This window comes from Pteropus medius, unplaced genomic scaffold, assembly GCF_902729225.1.
Source record: "Pteropus medius unplaced genomic scaffold, Ma_sr-lr_union100, whole genome shotgun sequence".
Lineage (NCBI taxonomy): Eukaryota > Metazoa > Chordata > Mammalia > Chiroptera > Pteropodidae > Pteropus > Pteropus medius.
The window spans coordinates 27,249,981-27,269,248 of NW_024349519.1; the positions used below are offsets into that span (position 1 = coordinate 27,249,981).

Genomic DNA, 19,268 nt, shown 5'->3' on the forward strand with positions numbered 1-19,268 from the left:
TTTGCAAGGCTTATTAAAATAAGCACAAAGAGCACTGTGTACATTGAATTACTCATTTGCACTTTATGTGAGTGTTGCTAGAACTGAGTACCAACTTTCATTGACCGTTCAACAGAAAGTGTTCACTTTACAGAACCAGTTACTTTTTCATGGTCTGACACTTAGTCCTTGGCCCTGAATGTGTGCACGAAAGCCAAAGCCCCACACTGATGTACCAGTGTACATTCTTAGTGTCTTTCTTCCAGCTTTAAAAATGCAGAGAATTCAAGAGAAAATAATTCTCAGAGGTGATATTTCTTACCTTTCTCTTTATTTTCCTGTCTTTTCAGAATGAAATCCCACAATTAGTGGGTGAAATTTACCAGAATTTTTTTGTGGAGAGCAAAGAAATATCTGTGGAAAAATCACTTTACAAAGAAATCCAGCAATGTCTTGTAGGAAATAAAGGTATTGAAGTGTTCTATAAAATCCAGGGAGATGTTTATGAGATCCTGAAGGACAGATATTACCCTTCATTTATTGTCAGTGACCTGTATGAGAAATTGATGATAAAAGAAGAAGAAAAACATGTCTCACAGTTAATTTCTCACAAGGATGAAGCGGTGAGTCCCATTTAACTTTCTGCTCCCTTTTCAGTGGGTAAGCTTTGAATATAATTAGGCGGGCGCACGTTGTATAAGCCAAATTTGGTGTGCACTTTCATCTTTTATTATACAGTACTTTAAGTAGAATTACCTTGTTGCTTCTGGCCGTATGCACTCCTTTTTTGTCCTGACCAACTGCTTACCACCACCCAGTATTTATTCAGTCAGGGACCTCTCTTGCCCTGTCTGCCTGAGACACACCCTGAGTTTGACTCCTGAAAATGAGGGTAGAAAATCTGTGGGGCGGGACATTTGTGGCTCAGGCCAGGAAAGAAATCAGTAGAACTCTAGTCCAGCCTAAGAATAGACAAAAGATGGGGGGAAAAGGAGGAGAGGAAGAGAATGTGGGAGGAATTACGGGAAATATTTTGGAGTTTAAGAAAATCAGACAAAATTAAGTTGTTCTAAAAGAAACTATGCTCAGCCAATATCTTATGTCTAATTTTCTTACAGTGTATGAGGTCATTTTAAGAAGTCCCAGTTGCCATCTCTCATTTACTATTAATGACTTACATGAGTTTTAAGATTTGTGAAGGTCTGTTGTTTTAGAGTCATCTTATTTAAAAAGATCATAATTTGAATTCTTTCTGCCCAATTCACTGTGTCTTAAGCCCCGGGGATCAAGTGTTTGCTCTTCATGGTATTAGAAGCTGGCATCTCTGAACTGTTGTTGAATTCATTTACTCATACTTTTTTTTTTAAGTTTGTTACTTGGTTCTTTATATATTCAGTGTACAGGCCAGTTTGTTTTAACTGTGTTATCTCTCTAGCCAAAAATTAAAATGGTTAATATGCAAATGCTATAAAAAAAGAGGTTATTCAAATTAATAAAAACATCAATACCCAACAGATAAATTGAGTAAGGACTTGACATGATAGATACTAGTAAACAAACATGACGACATGTTCAGTTTCATCTAGGATTCAGAGAAGGGTAATATGTATTACTGCCCTTTTGAAAAGTCCTACTCTTTGTTGCATAATCCCAGTTATAGAAATTTATCCTAAGAAAATAGCTAAAATATAGAAAAAAGTTTATGCACAATGGAGTTCATTTTAGTATATCTGGGATAGCAGAGAAACAAAACCCGTATCAAGAGAAGCAATAGGAATATGCCTCAGTAAATTATCAACTCATAAAGTACTCAGCAGCCATAAAATTATAATTTTGAAGACTATAATACCCTCAGAATATGCAGTATTATATGTCATATGAAAAGGACAGAACACCCACATGAGTGTATACAGTATGTAGGTGTAGAATTATGTCATAATGTATGTACTTATGGACAAGACTTAAAAAGATCATACAAAAAGGAAACCAGCTTGGTTTTCTGTGATTATAGTATTTTATTTTCTGTGATTACAATACAATTATAAAATGATATATAATATTTTTTGAAAAAAATAATTTATTGTTTGTTACAATTAATAAAAGAAGAAAAAACTCGAAGAAAGTTAAGGAGCAAACAAACCGGAAGATAGTTCTCAGTAGTTCTTTTGAGTGTCCTGCTGCCTTTGCTGCTCGTGAAGCTAATTAACATGTCCTTTGGTAATCTGTCCAGATTTTTCCAACTTATATAGTTCTTTGTGAATTTTAAGTCACTTTCAAATGCTAACCATTTTACTAGTAACATAATCTACTTAATGATTTATGAAATATGCCTTCAAGAGATGGACCAAACAAAGCGTATACTGAAAGTACTTTTACTGGTGGGAATTTGGAAATTTTATTTTAAAGAAACTTTTCATGAGTTTTTCCATAATATTCATAGGAAACCAAAAGGAAGCCCAGTCTCAGTCTTTCTCAAAGATCAGGCACAGAATGTTTGGGTTAAGTTGGTTAGATAGCTTAGGTGCCTTCCCTTGTTCCATGCAGATTCCCTTGGGTGAACCTTTTGGGAAATAATGGTATGGAATATTTTCTCCTTTCTTTAAGCTTTTAAATATTTCTTTCTTTTTTTTTTTCTTCGTTGCAATTTGGAATACCAATTACTTTGGTTCCAAATACTTCAATTTTTAATTTTACTAAGAGAAAGCAGTCTGCTTCTAGACAAAAATAGATTCTTTCTTTAGTGGGACCTAGTGTTTTGGACAGTGTATTTATAATTATGTAGCATCTATACAATGAATAATAATTACTGAATAGTCCACCTTTATAAGATAATGGTGGTTATGTGACTTTTCTCCCAGGACCCAGGTGGTGAAGCTGGTGAGGAATCTGTGGATGAAGGCACCAGTCAGATTAGTGAACAAGCCAGTTTTGCTGTAAACAAACTACGAGAACTAAATGAGAAACTTGAATATAAAAGGCAAGCTCTAAATTCTATTCAAAATGCACCAAAACCTGACAAGAAGGTAACTCTTTCTATTTTGAGGTTGTCTTTGAAAGTGTCAGTTTTTAAAATTTGATAAATTGTAGTTTTCAGTTTATGTTGAGAAGTGTCACAATATCTTTAAAAAGAATTTTACTGTAAGTTCTATTGTTATTTATTTATTTATTTATTTATTTTTTTGCTTCTAGTAAGAATTAGGAAAGTGCTTGTTTTTAATCATTCGTGATTTGGGGTTCTTACCCAGTTATCAACTGCGTGTAACTGTTTTCCTATCTGGCTTGCCTGCAGTACCTTTGGGGAGGGGCAAAGCTTTCCCTTGTGCCAAGGTCATTTCTGGGAGTGAGTTAACAAGGACAATCTTAAAAAAAACTTTTGTTTTTCCTTACCAATGTTGCAAGTACAATTTAAAGAACCCCACAGAATTATGCAGGAAATAAACTATTTTGCTAAAAGCCAACAAAATCTGTAAGTTCAAAAAATGCAAATGGCATCTTGCTCTTTGGCATTTCTCCAGCCCAAGCAGTGCGCGGCCTTTCACTTTGTGTTCATGCCCCTTTGGAGTCCAGCAAGGAGGTTTCTGTAACGGAGGTATGGCCAACTCTCTTTGGTCTGCCAGATGGATCTTCTCTGGCAGTTTCTGAATGCATGTTCAGAAACATAAGTGATGAGTAAATGAATGATGCTGTAGTGGTTACTGTGAAGAATCAGTGAAACATTGAGTCTACCACCTGCTCTTAGGGAGCAAGCATACTGATTACGGACCCAAAACATACTTCCACGAAAATGAAGCAGAGAGTCACAGCCTTTAATGAGGATAAAATGTGGGATGATAGCCTAGGCAGAGACACTTCCTGCAGGTTTTCTGAGCAAGGAAAGGGTTCCGAATGTAAACTGCATGTTCAAAAGAGTGTAGGGGCGAAGCTGCCACCCTTAAAGTACAGGGTTACATAACCCTATAGGTTTTCTCATAAAAGAGATCCAAGGAGGTAGCATTTTTTTAATAAAGTATTTATTTTGTCAAAATTGTCAAATAAACAACAAAATTTTACCATTTTAGCTATTTTAAGTATACATTTTAGTGTCAAGTACATTCACATTGTTAAACAACCATCATCACCATCTATCTTCAGAATTAGCTTTATTTTGCAAAACTGAAACTCTGTTCCCATTGAACACTAACTTCCCATTTTCCCGTCACCATGTCCCAGCCACCATCATTCTACTTTCTGTCTCTTGAGAATTAAACTACTCTACATACCTCATATAAATGGAATCATATAGTATTTTTTATTTTGTGACTGGCTTAGTTCACCTAGTATAATGTCTTCCAGGTTCATCCATATTGTACTATGTGTCTGAATTTGTTTCTTCTTTAAGGCTGAATAATATTCCATTGCATGTGTATATAACATTTTGTTTATCCATTCATCTCTCTCTGTACACTTGGTTTGCACCTTTTGGCTATTGTGAATAATGCTGCCATGAATGTGGGTATACAAGTATCTCTTTGAGATTCTGCTTTCAATTCTTTTTTTTCTTTTTCTTTTAAAAATATAGAATACTTCACAAATTTGCATATCATCTTTGTGCAGGGGCCATGCTAATCTCTGTGTCATTCCAATTTTAGTATGTGTGCTGCCGCAGTGAGCACTACTTTCAATTCTTTTAGGTGTGTATGCAAAACCGGAATTGTCGGTCATATGTGAATTCTGTTTTTAACTTTTTGAGAAATCTCCATACTGTTTTCCACATCATTTTGCCTTATTAGCAGCAGTACATAGGGATTCCAGTTTCTGTGTGTCCTGACCAACACTTGTCATTTTCTGGGTTTGTATTTATTTATTTGTTCATTCATTCATTCATTCATTCATTCATTTTATTTATTTTTGATAGTAGCCATCCTAATAGGTGTGAGGTGTGGTATCTCATTGTAGTTTTGATTTGCTTTTCCCTAATGACAAGTGACACTGAGTATCTTTTCATGTGCTTTTTAGCCATTTATGTATCTTCTTTGAGAAATACCTAATCAAGTCCTTTACCCATTTTTGAATCAATTGTTGGCCTTTTTGTTGTTGAGTTTTAGGAGCTCTCTGTTTATTCTGGATATTAATCCCCTATCAGTTATGTGATTCGCAAATATCTTCTTCCATTCTGTAGGTTGCCTTTTTATTCTTTGCCCAAAAGTTTAAAATTTGTATGAAGTCCAATTGTTGTTGTTGTTGTTGTTGTTGTTGTTGTTGCCTGTGCCTTTGGTGTCATAGCCAAGGAATCATTGAGAGTTCATTGTTATGAAGATTTTCCCCATGTTTTTTTTAAGAATTTTATAATGTTAAGCTCTTATGTTTAGGTCTTTGTACCATTTTGAATTGTTACATATGGTGTTAGGTAAGGGTCTAACTTCATTGTCTTGCATGTGAGTATTCTGTTTTCTCACCATCATTTGACCATATAGGTGAAGGTTGATTTCTTGGCTTTCTGTTCTGTTCTATTGGTCTATATGTCTGTCTTTATGCCAGTACCATACTGCTTTGATTAGTGTAGTTTTGTAGTTGGCATTGAAATCAGAAAGTGTGAATCCTCTAACTTTGTTCTTCCTTTTCAAGATTGTTTTGGCTGTTCATTCTCTCTTGTGAGTCCATATGAATTTTAAGATGGATTTTTCTGTTTATGCAAAAAACATTGTTGAGATTTAGATAGAGATATCAAAGCAATGTCAAATCTGTACATTGCTTTGGATAGTGTTGACATCTTAGCAAATTTAGTCTTCTAATCTATGAACATGGACTGACTGTCTTTTCATTTATATTTATTTCTTTTTAAATATCTTTCATCAGTGTTTTGTAGTTTTCATTGTAGAAGTCTTTCACCTCCTTGCTTAAGTTCACTCCTATGTATTTTATTATCTTTATGCTATTGTAAATGGAATTGTTTTCTTAATTTCCCTTTTGGATTGTCTATTGTTAGTATATAGAAACACAACTAATTTTTGTATGTTGATTTTATGTCTCGCTACTTTGCTGAATTATATAGCATTTTAAATGGTTTCATAACTCCCAGGATTGTTTCCCTGTGGTAGATTGTTTCCAAGTTGAAGGAGGAAATCATTCTAATAGAGAAAGAACGCACGGAACTTCAACTGCACATGGCAAGAACAGACTGGTGGTGTGAGAACCTTGGAATGTGGAAAGCCTCCATCACCAGTGGAGAGGTAGGTTTGATGGCTTTTCCTCCCAATTTATTTTAAAAGTTGGCTTCATCAGATAAGATTTTGTCCTGGAGAATTAAGGTAGGACATTAGGATAGAAAACTTACATTTATTCTTTTAGACTGCATTTGTCCTACCTTCCCTCCCCCATATTTCACTCTGGTTCTCCCATGACTGGGAGCTACACACGGTTGCCTGGTAGAGATCTAATCTCACTCCACTTCAGACAGAAAGTTGTCCTTGTTCACCAGAATCCTAAGACACTTCAGATAGGAACAATTAATGTCCCTGAATTACCATTTTGTTTTTCCATTGAGCATTGGAATAAAATGGAAATCATTACTTGAAATTTAGAGATGAAAAAATAAAAATTTAAGTGTTTCTGATTGTACCATCCTGCTGAATTCAATTGCTCAAATGTCAGTAGCTCTAAGATCTTTAATAATAAATATTTTTTTCCTTTGAATTCAGAATATACTGCTGTTTTCAGAATATACTGCACCCCTTTTCTTTTGTCTGTAAAAATAATTTCATTTAAAGGAAAGATGCTTATAAGCATTTACACTCTTAATGTTAACTACTATCTGTAGTGAAACCTGTAGATACAGGTCAGGTCCACTGTATAGTACACAAATAATAAGATCCTGAGTAAGACAGTGCTAATGTTTTGCCTCATCATTGTTTCAGACACTTGTCAAACACTAATTCAGCTCTTTAGATTTACAAACACTCAGCTCTTTAGATTTACAAACCTATCTGCCCAGCTTATCTTCGTTCATCCCTGCCTTTCCCATCAACCCAGTGGCTGGACATTTACTGGGGAGGAGGGTTTAAAATTTACAATCTTAAATTATTCTCTATATTAGAGAGTAAAACAAAGCACGTTCTCTATGAGCCACTCTGAAAGCACACACATTACATGAGAACTTAACCACGTGCCCTCAGTGTGTCTTTGACACTTGTTGGCACTCCCATTAAGGCAAGCTGCAGGACAATATACCTTTTTTTAAAGGGAGGTAAGGACAGTGAATCAGAGGAGGTTGTACTCAACCTTGAAATACCACATAGAAACCCTCAATAATTGCAGATGGAGTTATCTTGAGGACGAAAGTCTAGGAAGGGGTTAGGCTCAGGGGTATGTAATGTCTAATGATAGTAGAGGAAGCCCGTAGGAGAGAAAGAACACAAATTCTGTCACCTCCTCAGTTTTGCCTAGAGCTACCTCTGACATTTTATTATTTGACAGTTTATTAAAATCATCTTTCAAAGGCAAATATTGAAGGAAGGAGGGAGGAAAGGAGGAAAACTCTCACAAGGCACTTTGTCCTGATAATCAGTTATTACTCAGGAGCTTGCTGTGTTATCTTGGTCACTGAAAAGATTATGGAAATAGACACAGAGGGGTCCCCTCTCTGCCAGTTCACCAAGCCGGTTCACATGAGAATGTGTAGATGTGTTTACGTTGCACTAGACTCTGAGTTCTGATACTGGCTGACCCACTTACTGGATGTGTGATCCCAGGAAAGTTAGTGGCCCTGTCTGTGTCCTCACATCCCCCATCCTTACAGAAGAGTAATAGTCCTACCTCACAGGGCCCAGTGGTTGCTCACTAAGTCTTACATCATCTCTTTCCTTTGCCTTTCTTATTGCCTCTTTCTCTCAAATTTGATTAGTTTTACTAATTCAAGCTTAAATTCAATGTATTTTCTTTTGTTCCTTCTTTTATCTGTTTGTGTTAAGTAGAATAGTGGCCTATTCTGAATTATGATGTGTGTGTGTGTGTGTGTGTGTGTGTGTGAATTATCTAAATTGGGAGATAGATGACATTATGTCTCCCAATGTAAAATTTCATAAAAATAGAAATCATGGTTTGTTGAATCCTGAAATTAAACTGAGGAAATCCTCATCTTTCTCCAAGAGAGATTTTGATATATCTCATACCTGTTTGCTTGCTGTTAATTTTTTTCCTTCAAGGAAACACAGGATTTTAAGTTGGCCATATTAGTTTTCTTTTGCTGCATAACAAATTACCACAAATTTCATGGCTTAAAACAATACCCATTTATTAGCTCATAATTCTGTAGATCAAAAGTCCAGCACAATGTGACTGGGTTCTCTGTTCATTGTATCATAAGGCTGAAATCAAGCTGTTGGCCAGACTGAGTTCTTGTTTAGAGACTGGGGAAAAACCACTGCCAACTTCATTCAGGTTGTTGCAGAATTCAGTTCCCTGAGGCTGCAGAACTGAAGTCTGTGTTTCTTGCTGTCAGCTGGGCACTGTTCTTTGTTCCTAGTACTCTGAGATCCTTCCCACGTGTCCCTCTCCATCTTTAAGCTAGCAACAATGCTTTGAATTCTCCTTGTGTTTCCAATATTTGTGACTTCCTCTTCCACTAATGGCCAGCGAAATCTCTCTGCTTTTAAAAGGCTCGTGTGATTAGGTTAGGCCCACACAGATCATCTCCCTGTTTTAAGGTCAGCTGTTCCTTATAACATAACCTCGTTGTCGGCATTGGGTCCATCATATTCATAGCCGCGGGGTTTATGCAGGACGTATACACCAGGAAGAGAGGAATTTGGGGGACGTTTAAAAATCTTGCCTGCCACATCCGCTCACCATGCTTTTTGTTGTGTTTGTTTGTTTTGTTTTATATTCCAAGGTTACAGAAGAGAATGGTGAGCAAATGCCCTGTTACTTTGTCATGGTAAGCTTACAAGAAGTTGGAGGTGTTGAAACTAAGAACTGGACGGTCCCCAGAAGGCTCAGTGAGTTTCAGAATTTACACCGGAAACTTAGTGAGGTATGAATACTCATGAACACAAGAGTTAGAATTACTGAGCAGGAAAAGATATATGAGCTCATTTCAATTTTTACCCATAAGGAGACTGATTACTTTTTCTCATTTGCTGTTGAAGCTGGCAAAGTGGCATTTTCAGCCCTGACATTAGAAATTTACTCATAGATCAAACCATCTAGTGTAGTCTCAGTCCTCTTCAGGACGGATAATTGTCTGATCTCCATTGTGAGTGGAGCCCCAGAGAACCCCAGAGCTGAAAAATAATCCACTCCCCAGAGCACTGTGCTTTAGCTGCAGGATCTGGACTATAATCAGAGTGGTTTTGAAGCTGCCAGTTGTGACCTATTAGTGGGTAATGAAATCAATTGTGGGTGGCAGCAATAGAATGAGCATAGAATATATTGAATTTCATCACAAAAAGTTGAGTCAGTAAAGTATCATATTGAAAGTACAGACTCTGGAGCTAGTCTGCTCGAGTTTGGATCCTAGATTGACTACTTACTGCTCTATGATCTGGGACTTGTCACTCTGTTTCTTTGTGCCTCTTTCTCCTCATCAGTGAAAAATACAAATATGGATAGCAACTCCTACCTTGTCTCACAGAGTTATTGTAAGACTTAAGGGAATAAAGGAATACGAAGTATTTAGAAGAATGTATGGCACATAATAAATGTTATTATGTTATTATTAGTAGTAGTAGCAGTAATGAGCATTGTTTCATAGTTTTGCTTCAGTTTTATATGTGTATGTATAGTATATACATAGATATGTATATATGCATGTACGTTATGGGTTGCAAAGTAGCATGTATTTCCTGCTGCATGTTTCAGTTAAAATGTTTGAAAGCTACTAATTTAGGTGAATTCTTTTATTTGGTAGATGATGAAAACTGGTCCCAAAAAGATAATTGACTTATCATAGTGTGTGTGTGTGTGTGTGTGTGTGTGTGTGTATGTGTGTATACATACATACATACATACATACATACATACATACATACATACATACAGTCGCCAAACCAGGATTAGAACCCAGGTTGTTACTTTCAGTTTCACATTCTGCCACTTTTTTCAGGAACTGCATCTTCTCTAACTCTCTTCCTAGTGGAGGAAATTGCCCTCTACCCCAGCAATTAAAAAGTTTTTCCATCACTTACTTTCATTTAGGTTCAGGAATGAACTCCTACTGATAAAACCCTATGGTCGGTCACCTCTCAGACCCTTCTTTTGCAAATGAAATATGGCTGTTTCCTTTAACTTTTTCTCATAGGGTGATTTTGTAAATCCTTTTAATCACTAACTTCCGAATGCTGTAACTTCTTCAACTGCTTTTAAAAGCTAGTGGCCAAAACTGGATGTCATGTAAAGCATTTCTCAAATGGACTATGGTCACCCTAGCAGTGTGGAAAGCAAAATATTGATCTTAATATAAGAATAAAAATTTCCCAAAACTGTTGAGTAAAATCGACACTACAGAAAAATGCATCTTTAGCCTTGTGACAAACCATTATGAAGCCAAATTTTAGTATCAGTCTAGTTGCTGATAAAACGGAAGAAGAAAAAGGAATTTAGGACAGATTTGGAAATAAAATATATGTGGAAAATAAAATGTTCTATGAAAATCAAGAACAATTACATGGAAGCACTAGGAAAAAGAAAGTTTATAAAATTCCATGTCTGTCCTTTGGTCTCATTGTCACTGGTCCTCATCTGTGGCCTGCTTTCTGGGCTCTTTCTTACCCTTGGTATTTCCTATTGTGTGAGTTTTCACTTTTTGAAAGAACCTTTCTTGTTGACAACCGCAACAGGAAGTACCTTTTCAGGTCACTGGTGATTTTAATCTTCCCTTCCAATGCCAACTGCCAATTTCATTTCTCTAAAACTTTACCCTGCATTTGGGCCCTGATCGACATACCCTTCTCGGGTACCTGCTCTTGTACTTGAGGCGCTTTAGTGGGTTGTGTAGGAAAGGCCAGTTTTTCCCTTTCTGCTACCCGAAACACTTACATGCTCTTGATACAGGTAACTTGTTACATGCCCTCGCCTGCTATAGCCAGACTGGCAGGGTTGCTGCTGTGACCCTGATGATGACAACAGGAGTGAAAGCTGTGGCAGGCAGACTCCATGCTTATTTACTTTTCGATACCTCTTGATGTCATGAAGCATATTCGCATGGTCCTGGAGTCTGAATGAAGGCCAGCGCGTCTGGAAATGGGGGTCATCCGGAGCCTTTGGGATCCACTGGCCTCCTAGTGCCTAAGGGGCAGACTGGCAGGGTGCTATGGGAATTGGCAGGAAGGGAACAGACTTCAATTTATGGTCAGATGAATCTGGATTTTCATCCTGATCCTCATTGTCTCATATATAAAATAGGAATGATAATAATGCCCAACTCATGGAGCTCTCTCACATGCCAAGCTTCTAGCACAGTGTCTGGCAGAATGCAGGACTTCATCTGCAAAGGAGAAGTCTGTTGTTATTATTTATTAACATATTTTATTATTACTATTGTATTTACATTCTGCAGTTTGTCATTAAAGGCAATAATAGAGCTACAACTCCAGTTTTTCATTCTTTCTATTGTCGTCTTTTGTCAACTTTGATAACTTTTTACAGAGATTTGTAAACAAAACTCAGTCTCCTGTGAGCCCGGTGTCCACATCTAGCCTATTATGCTGCTGTGCATGTTGTGCAAATGCATCCTATCAGCCTGGCTTCAGGATTTCCCCACTTCTGAGCATTTGTGGGTCTAAGGATGAGCTTTAGCTTTTTTCACCAAGCGCCCCACTCCTCCAGATTCCTTGAGCCTAGTTAGAACAGGTAGGTTTCAAGGTCTTAAATCTCAGAGGAATGAGCATGGGAGGAAGACACTTGGTTTGTTCTAGTTATAATTCTAAATCTCTTTTTAAGATTAAAATGTAATTTCAAGATACTAACATTTAATTTTTCCCCCACAGTGTTTCCCTTCTTTAAAAAAAGTCCAGTTGCCTTCTCTCAGCAAGCTGCCTTTCAAATCCGTAGATCAAAAGTTTATGGAAAAGTCAAAGAATCAATTAAATAAGTTTTTACAGGTAAGCAACTCAGAAATTTTAGATATGAGAGGAAAAATTATTTATTTGGGGTTAAATTGCCTTCATGCTAAGAGTTTGCTTGTTTAATTCCTGTTCTCACAGGCCATGCCAGATCCTCAAAATATCTTTTTTTTTTTGATAATTAAAGTATACTATACATACAGAAAATGCAAACATCATGTGTACGATTTTGTGCGTTTTCACAAACCGAATACTCTGTACTGGTACCAAGTCCAAAAAACAGAATGGTGCTGGTCCTTCCAGCTTCCCCCGTCACTGCTCCCCACCGAAGAGAACCACAGTCCAGACTTCTAACAACTCAGATAGTTACGGTTGTTTTTGAATTTTATATAAACGAATCCTGCAGTACGGACTCGTTTGTGTCTGACTTCTTTCATTCAGCATTACATTCATGAGATTCAGGATAGCGCTGTTTTAGTCTAGATCATTCTTTGTCAATGTTGTGTAGATTTTTCATTGTGTGAATACACTGTAGTCTGTTCCCTCTGCTGTCGATGAGCATTTGTGTCATTTCCATCCAGAGGCTACGTGAAGCATGCCTGTGTAAACTTCTAGGACTTGTTTACTGGTGAATAGATGTTGAGTAATACCTAGGAATTTGGGTTCTTCGGTTTTTAAAAGTGGTTGTAGCAGTTTTTACACTCTCACAGGCAGTGCATAAGCATTCTGACAGCTCCTCATCCACTCCCACACTTAGCCATTCTGGCGGAGATGGACTGGTATCTCATTGTGCTTTAAATTTGCATTTCTCTGATGACTAATGAAGTTGAGCGTCAGCTTATGTATTTGTTGGCCATTTAGATAGTTTCTTAGGTGAAGTGTCTGTTAAGGTAGTGTCTACTTTTTTTTTTTTTTTTTTTTTTGGCATGTTGCCTGTCTTTTTCATAGCGCTTTGTGGAAGTGGTATGTGGGTTTTGGATGCAAATCTCCTGGCAGACCATGTGTGCTGCACGTCTTTTCTCCCTCTCTGTGGATTGCTTTTTCACTCTCAATGATTTCTTTTTAATGACATCATTAAGAAATTTAGTTTAGTTCTCAAGTGTAGTTTAATTTACCAGTTTTTTTTCTTTTATGGTTAATGCTTTTTTGTGCTTAAGATTTCTTTGTGTTCGTTAAGAAATCTTTGCCCAAAAATATTCTCCTAATTTCCTCTAAAGACTTTGTTTTCCCTCCGTCTGATTTTAGAGAACGAGGCTAGACAAAGGTACGCCATCCTTAACTGCAACCAGTATTTGTTTTTTCCTTAACTAGGCCCTCAATATTCAAAGTATAGGTTAGGTACTCAAACCATGGACTCGGGGGGTCAGGAGAGTAGAACTTTGCCTTGTAAAACACTTTTTGCCTGTGCAGTAGTAGCTAGAAGTCCTGAGACTTTTGATAATGGATATTGTGAAATTCTTAGTAAAGGCTACATTAAAATATAATCGTGGAGTCAAAAATATGAATCATAGGTAAAATAGATACAGTTAAGCCAGAGTTGCCTTGAAAGTGTTAGCTTCTCTTTTTCTGTCATATATTCATAACTTTTTCTTTATCTTTCTCTCATTCTAATATATATGTGTGTATATTTGCATATATTTCCCTCATGAAAGAAAATAATTGCACTTTTGAGAAACTTTCCAAGTTTAATTATGGCAGAGCTGGAGTAGAGAATTATTAACGCTTAAATACTCTTAAGGAAAGAATTTAAAACTGAAATATTACCATTTCATTGCCAATTCAGAATGTCTAGGAAACATTAAACCAACCCAAGCATAGTACCATCATTCAGATGAATTAAAGATCTTGTTTGTGAAACAAATGTGTCTTATTCAAAATCCAAGATTTTTAAGCCCCAGATGCGTAACTTTGATATCCTCCAGCCGACTCTGGCTTCCTTGCAGCCTCTGCTGTTGGGGAGGGTCTCAGTCTGTCTTTCTGGTCTTCCTAGCCCTTCAGCCACCTTTTCTGTTGTGCCGCAGCGACTGCACTTGTGCCTTCACTTTTAGGGGTGCAGGGAGGGCTCATATGAGCCAATATTGGATTGTTGGTGGTGGAGATGGATTAATGAGTTCTGCTGTTGTGTCAACAGAAACACACACACCCTGCTGGTAAGTGCTGCAGGCACGGCTGAGGGCAGGAATATCAGCAGCTAAACCAGATGAAGCAGTGATCTCAAGTGGCCATTTGTCTTTTCATCAAGAGGATTTTAGTCAGGAAATAATAGTTTCAATGGTTTAAATTGACTTTATTTGAAATCAACAAAACAAAAAGACAACTGACTGAACGGGAGAAGATATTTGCTTGTGATACATCTGATAAGAGGTTAATATCCAAAATATATAAAGAACTCATACAACTCAACAACAAAAAACCAAACAATCCAATTAAACAATGGACAGAAGACCTGAACAGATACTTCTCCAAAGAGGAAATACAGATGGCCAATAGACATATGAAAAGATGCTCAAGGTCACTAATCATCAGAGAAATGCAAATTAAAAACACAATGAGATATTACTCATACCTGTCGGAATGGCCATCATCAGTAAATCAAAGAACAACAAGTGTTGGCGAGGATGCAGAGAAAAGGAAACCGTCATACATATATACAATGGAATGTTACTCAGCCATTAAAAATCCTACCATTTGTAATGACATGGATGGACTGAGAGGTTATTAGGCTGAGTAAAATAAGTCAGAGAAAGATAAATACCATATGATTTCACTTATATGCAGAGTATAAGGAACAAAAGGAACAAACTAATCAAAAACAGACTCACAAATAAAGAGGACAATCTGGTGGTGGCCAGAGAGGAGGGGAATTGGGGGGCTGGGAGAAAGAGGTGAAGGGTTAAAGAAGTACAGATTAGTAGCTGGTAGATTATCATGGGGATGGGGAGCACGGCATAGGGAATGCAGTCAGCATTAATATAATGGCTAGGTGGAGAGCCAGAAAAGAGAAAGAGCAATTAGGGGGATCATTTTATAAACTATGTAAATGTCTAACCAATGTACTGTATACCTGAAATTAATAATAATAATAATAATAATAAAAGGCTAGTACACCAAAAAAAAAGTACTAACTATTCAACATATTTAGGTAGTTACACCAGCTGCAGACAGGAAAAGCAAGATGCAAATATTTAGTCTGAAAGGCAGATATTATTAGGTCCATAGGACCTTCCAGAAGAGTGAATTCCACTGATTGTATGTCTACATGAATGTTTATATTTAAAATGTGGTTCCCTATTGAGGCATATAATATAGCGGATATTTAATAATATAGCTAATTATTATTGGCCATGCCATCACTTATATCATACTTCATTCCTAAGATGGTATGTAGTCATCTTTTCATTCCTCACATACACATCTCACTTATTTTAGTCATTTCCCTCTCAGTGCTCTATCCCACTTCTGGGTATGCATATGCTGTTCCATATGATGCTCCATTACCCACTGAATAGGTATCTTTGATCTTCATGAAAAGAGTAACATGCTCTAAGTGTTTGGGGGGAGGGAGCTGGGAATGGGATTCTGTTCTTGGAGAGCTTAAAAATTATAAAATCCTAAATATATTTTGCCCCACAGATAAACCTTTGGGAACATTTCTAACTTTTCTGGCATATTTAATTTGGTTATTTTCCTTCAAAATAAAATATAATTTAGGACAAAGACTTATTAACTCTTAATGATTTCCTTATTTATCTTGATTGTATAAAGTTTGAGACTTACTATTTATCATTTCCTACTATTTTATAAAATAATGTTGGAGTATAGGTTAGCTAAAGGAAATCCATTTAGGAGGAGAATATCTCACTGCTTCTAATCCACCCTCACATACAACTGAACATTTAATATTCTGAAAAAGAAAAAAGGACATATGTATGGGGCTCAGGGGCCGGGGAAGGCAGTAGTAACACCAGCTATCTATCCACCTGAATCTCCTTCCCTACATCTGAGGCAGAACCTGCCTGTCTTCAGACCAGTCTTCTACAGGATACATGGAGCTGACAGCTGCTGGAATGCTATGGCCCCCCTTGACACCCCCCACTTCTAGTCCCAGTGTGGCAGTACTGGGTGCTGTCAGAGGTGCTTTTCTAGGGAGGATCATAGAGTTTTTCAGATTCAGCCTTCGTCTGAACACATCTAATGTGAACATTATGGACCAACTCCCCTGGGATTAGAACTTAACCTCTTCTACCACCCCAGTTTCCGTTATCAGAAGCACAGTGTGCTCCCCAATGTTCCATCTCCTCCAAGGGGATTACATCATATATGGAGCAACATTTCTCATTGCTTTATTTATTTCTAAGCTCTGCATCTTTTAATACTAGACATTTAAACCTTATGGTCACACTGTTAATTTTACTGTCTTATCTATCAGTTGCACTTGCTTGTACATGAACTAACTTGATTGATGTTCTCCTATCCTCTCTACTAAGGCCAGATAAGTACATAAAGAACTTTAGGAAATTTCCAGTTTAAGGGCCAACAAAAAACAGTTATATAATGATGTAAACAAGCACTTCTTGGAAGGTGGCAGCAGAGTGAAACAAAGCTATTGCCAGATGGGCAGTGCCACGATGTGACAACTCAAAGTTCTTTTTTCCTCTGACGTACAAAGTCTAAATGTAGCCATAAAAGAGCGATAGAGTGTATCCTTGTGTAATGTACAAATATGTAAGTTGTTCAAACACAGGTAGATGCAAGTTTCAAAGGTGGTGCTCCCTGGATCTGTAAGCTGTGTGCAAAGTTAGAATTTTTTGTTGCACTAAACAGTGCAAACCAGAGTAACTTCTATTGTCTGCATAATATCTCCAACAAGCAGAATGAGTAGGGCATTCCAACCCACCTACAGAGGATGGTTTGCCCTGGTAATCATTGAGAATTGATCTGACATATTTTATTTCAGGGGGAAAGGGAAGTGGCTTTAGGTTCAGAATTATGATGAGAGTAAAATATCTTGGTTGCCTAGACTTGTGGCTCCCGCAGCACAGACCTATTCCCATATAGGAGTAATTAATCCTCTGTCTTCCACAGAATCTGCTTTCAGATGAAAGACTGTATCAGAGTGAAGCACTTTATGCCTTTTTGAGCCCTTCTCCTGACTACCTCAAAGTTATTGATGTGCAGGGGAAAAAATCCACTTTTTCCTTATCCTCATTTTTGGAAAGACTTCCTCGTGACTTCTTCTGCCATCAAGAGGTGAGCCGCATCATTTTTTAGCATATATCAGTGAATGTCTTTTCAAAGGTCATTTAAAGTAACAGCTATGTGTCGAAGCATGCTGCTAATGGGGAAAAGGCAAAGACATCCTTTTTCAGTTACTATCGCTGTCATATTTTGGACACCTTCTTGTGCTCTCCACAAGCCACTTGGATGTGTTAAGATACAGAAACGAAAGGAATGATAACAAGGTAGGTGAGTGAAATGTGGATGGGGAGTTCTTCGGAGCCCCTCTCCATAAGGTGGACTAGACAGTCCCTGGGGAAGGGACTGTCATTATGGAGGTGTTGGACTTTACATTGAAGGAGAAGAGGCTGTGTTTGGGAAACAGTCAGTGCAGTGTTGGACGACAGGGGAGAGTTTTTCAGTGGGCTAATGGATGATTAGGCAGAGAGTGGGAGGGGCAAGGATCAGCCATGCTGAGGAGTTTTGACTTTATTCTCAGGGAATGGAAGGCCATGGAATATTTTGAAGCAAGATGAATCTAGCAGTAATACGTATGGGAAGAGGAATGAAATAGAGACTGTGGACATTTGTGACCTTATATTCTTGACCTCAGGCTTCTCTCTAGAGTAAGCTCCTAATGCACGTTTAGGCCACCGAAGGCCCTTGTTTGGCTCTCCAGCAAATTGCACAAGACCCCCTCTGAAATTTGGCGTCTCCTTAGTTCGTTGTCAAATGCCCCTCCCTCTTCCTCAGGATTGGTTTAATGAGCTTGGATAGAAGGAACTGATGATGAAAAGGAATGTGCTGTGTGACTGCATTCTGAGCTGGAGGAGAAATCGTTGCATAATATAGGGCAGATCCGCAGCAGCATTCAGGTCAATGTGTAAACCCGCCCTCTCTCTGCTTTTCTCATGACTGTCTGTGTAATGTCTTGCTATACTTGGCTAGCTTACCTCCCTTACCTCCCGTTTAGTCCCAGACCCTGTGGAATTTACATTCTGGCTCAGTTGCACTATAAAATTATTCTCTGAAGCGTGGGTGCCGGTCAGCGGCTTCCCTTCAGTCTTCACCTTTTTCAGCCTCCTCACAGCGTTTGATGTTGCTGGACTTCTTGCAAAGCTGAGAAGTTTTAGGGAACTCCTATTGCCTCTGTGGCTTCTCAGTCCTTTCCTTGCTCATCCAGTCCCCCCGGAGACCTGTCATTGGCCCTTGCCTTGGTCCCACAACTTCAGCTGTTACTTCTCTCCAGACATTAGGGTGAACTTTCTCAGTTGTCCTCCCACTGCCTAATGTTTGTGCCTTTATCACAGCACCTCACCGACTTGTAGAAACAGGTTTGTGAATGTTTGTCAGTCTCCCAGAGAGCTGTGGGCCACTGAAAGTCTGTGTCCACATCGTGCTCATTGGCACTAGCCTGGCACCTGGCATATAATGAGTTTTGAACTAAAACGCTGATATGCAGATCAGGAAATGAGACTAGCCGAAGTACAGAATAAAATCTTGACTCAGAGCTTTAAAAATAAATTGCTTTAAAATACATGTTTTTAAAAACAGTGAATTTAAATCATTTAAGTTAAAAAGACTTACTTTTAAAACTCAAAATGGTCAGAAAACTATTTTGATGTCTACTGATTTCAGCCCTTATTAATAGTGACAGAGGTTTTTAAAAATTATTTTAAACCTTGAATAAGGCTTTAAGATAAAGCTTTTCCCTGAGAGTAGATACATTTCACCCTCTTTATTGAAAATGCATAGATATCTGCGTGTACAAGAATTGAATATGAAATATGAGCACATAGTTTGGAATTTACACTTGAAAAAGAACAATTCCATCAACTTCCTTGGATAAGTGACCTGCTTCCTATTACTTTTCTGTACCCCCAGGAAGAGATAGAGGAGGACAGTGACCTGTCGGATTATGGAGATGATGTGGATGGCAGGAAAGATGCCTTGGCTGAACCATGTTTCATGTTGATTGGGGAGATTTTTGAACTTCGAGGAAGTAAGCCTCTTGGTTATTATTTAGTTTTTGTTTTT

At 37.7% G+C, this 19,268-nt stretch overlaps 1 protein-coding gene and 1 non-coding gene across 4 annotated transcripts in view; one reads left to right on the forward strand and one right to left on the reverse strand.

Annotated features, from left to right (window-relative positions):
- The window catches only part of SNX25 (sorting nexin 25), a 104,857-nt gene that overhangs the window by 77,483 nt on the left and 8,106 nt on the right, over nucleotides 1–19,268 (forward strand). For all 3 annotated transcript variants that reach the window (XM_039882664.1, XM_039882662.1, XM_039882663.1), the window contains 7 exons: nucleotides 330–602; nucleotides 2,838–3,002; nucleotides 6,057–6,188; nucleotides 8,846–8,986; nucleotides 11,940–12,053; nucleotides 17,100–17,264; nucleotides 19,116–19,233. In XM_039882664.1, the coding sequence (XP_039738598.1) occupies nucleotides 330–602; nucleotides 2,838–3,002; nucleotides 6,057–6,188; nucleotides 8,846–8,986; nucleotides 11,940–12,053; nucleotides 17,100–17,264; nucleotides 19,116–19,233 (1,108 nt within the window). The remainder of the gene's footprint in view (nucleotides 1–329; nucleotides 603–2,837; nucleotides 3,003–6,056; nucleotides 6,189–8,845; nucleotides 8,987–11,939; nucleotides 12,054–17,099; nucleotides 17,265–19,115; nucleotides 19,234–19,268) is intronic.
- Nucleotides 4,528–4,631, reverse strand: LOC120618789 (U6 spliceosomal RNA). Its single transcript, XR_005657293.1, has one exon. It is a non-coding gene; the product is annotated as a U6 spliceosomal RNA (small nuclear RNA).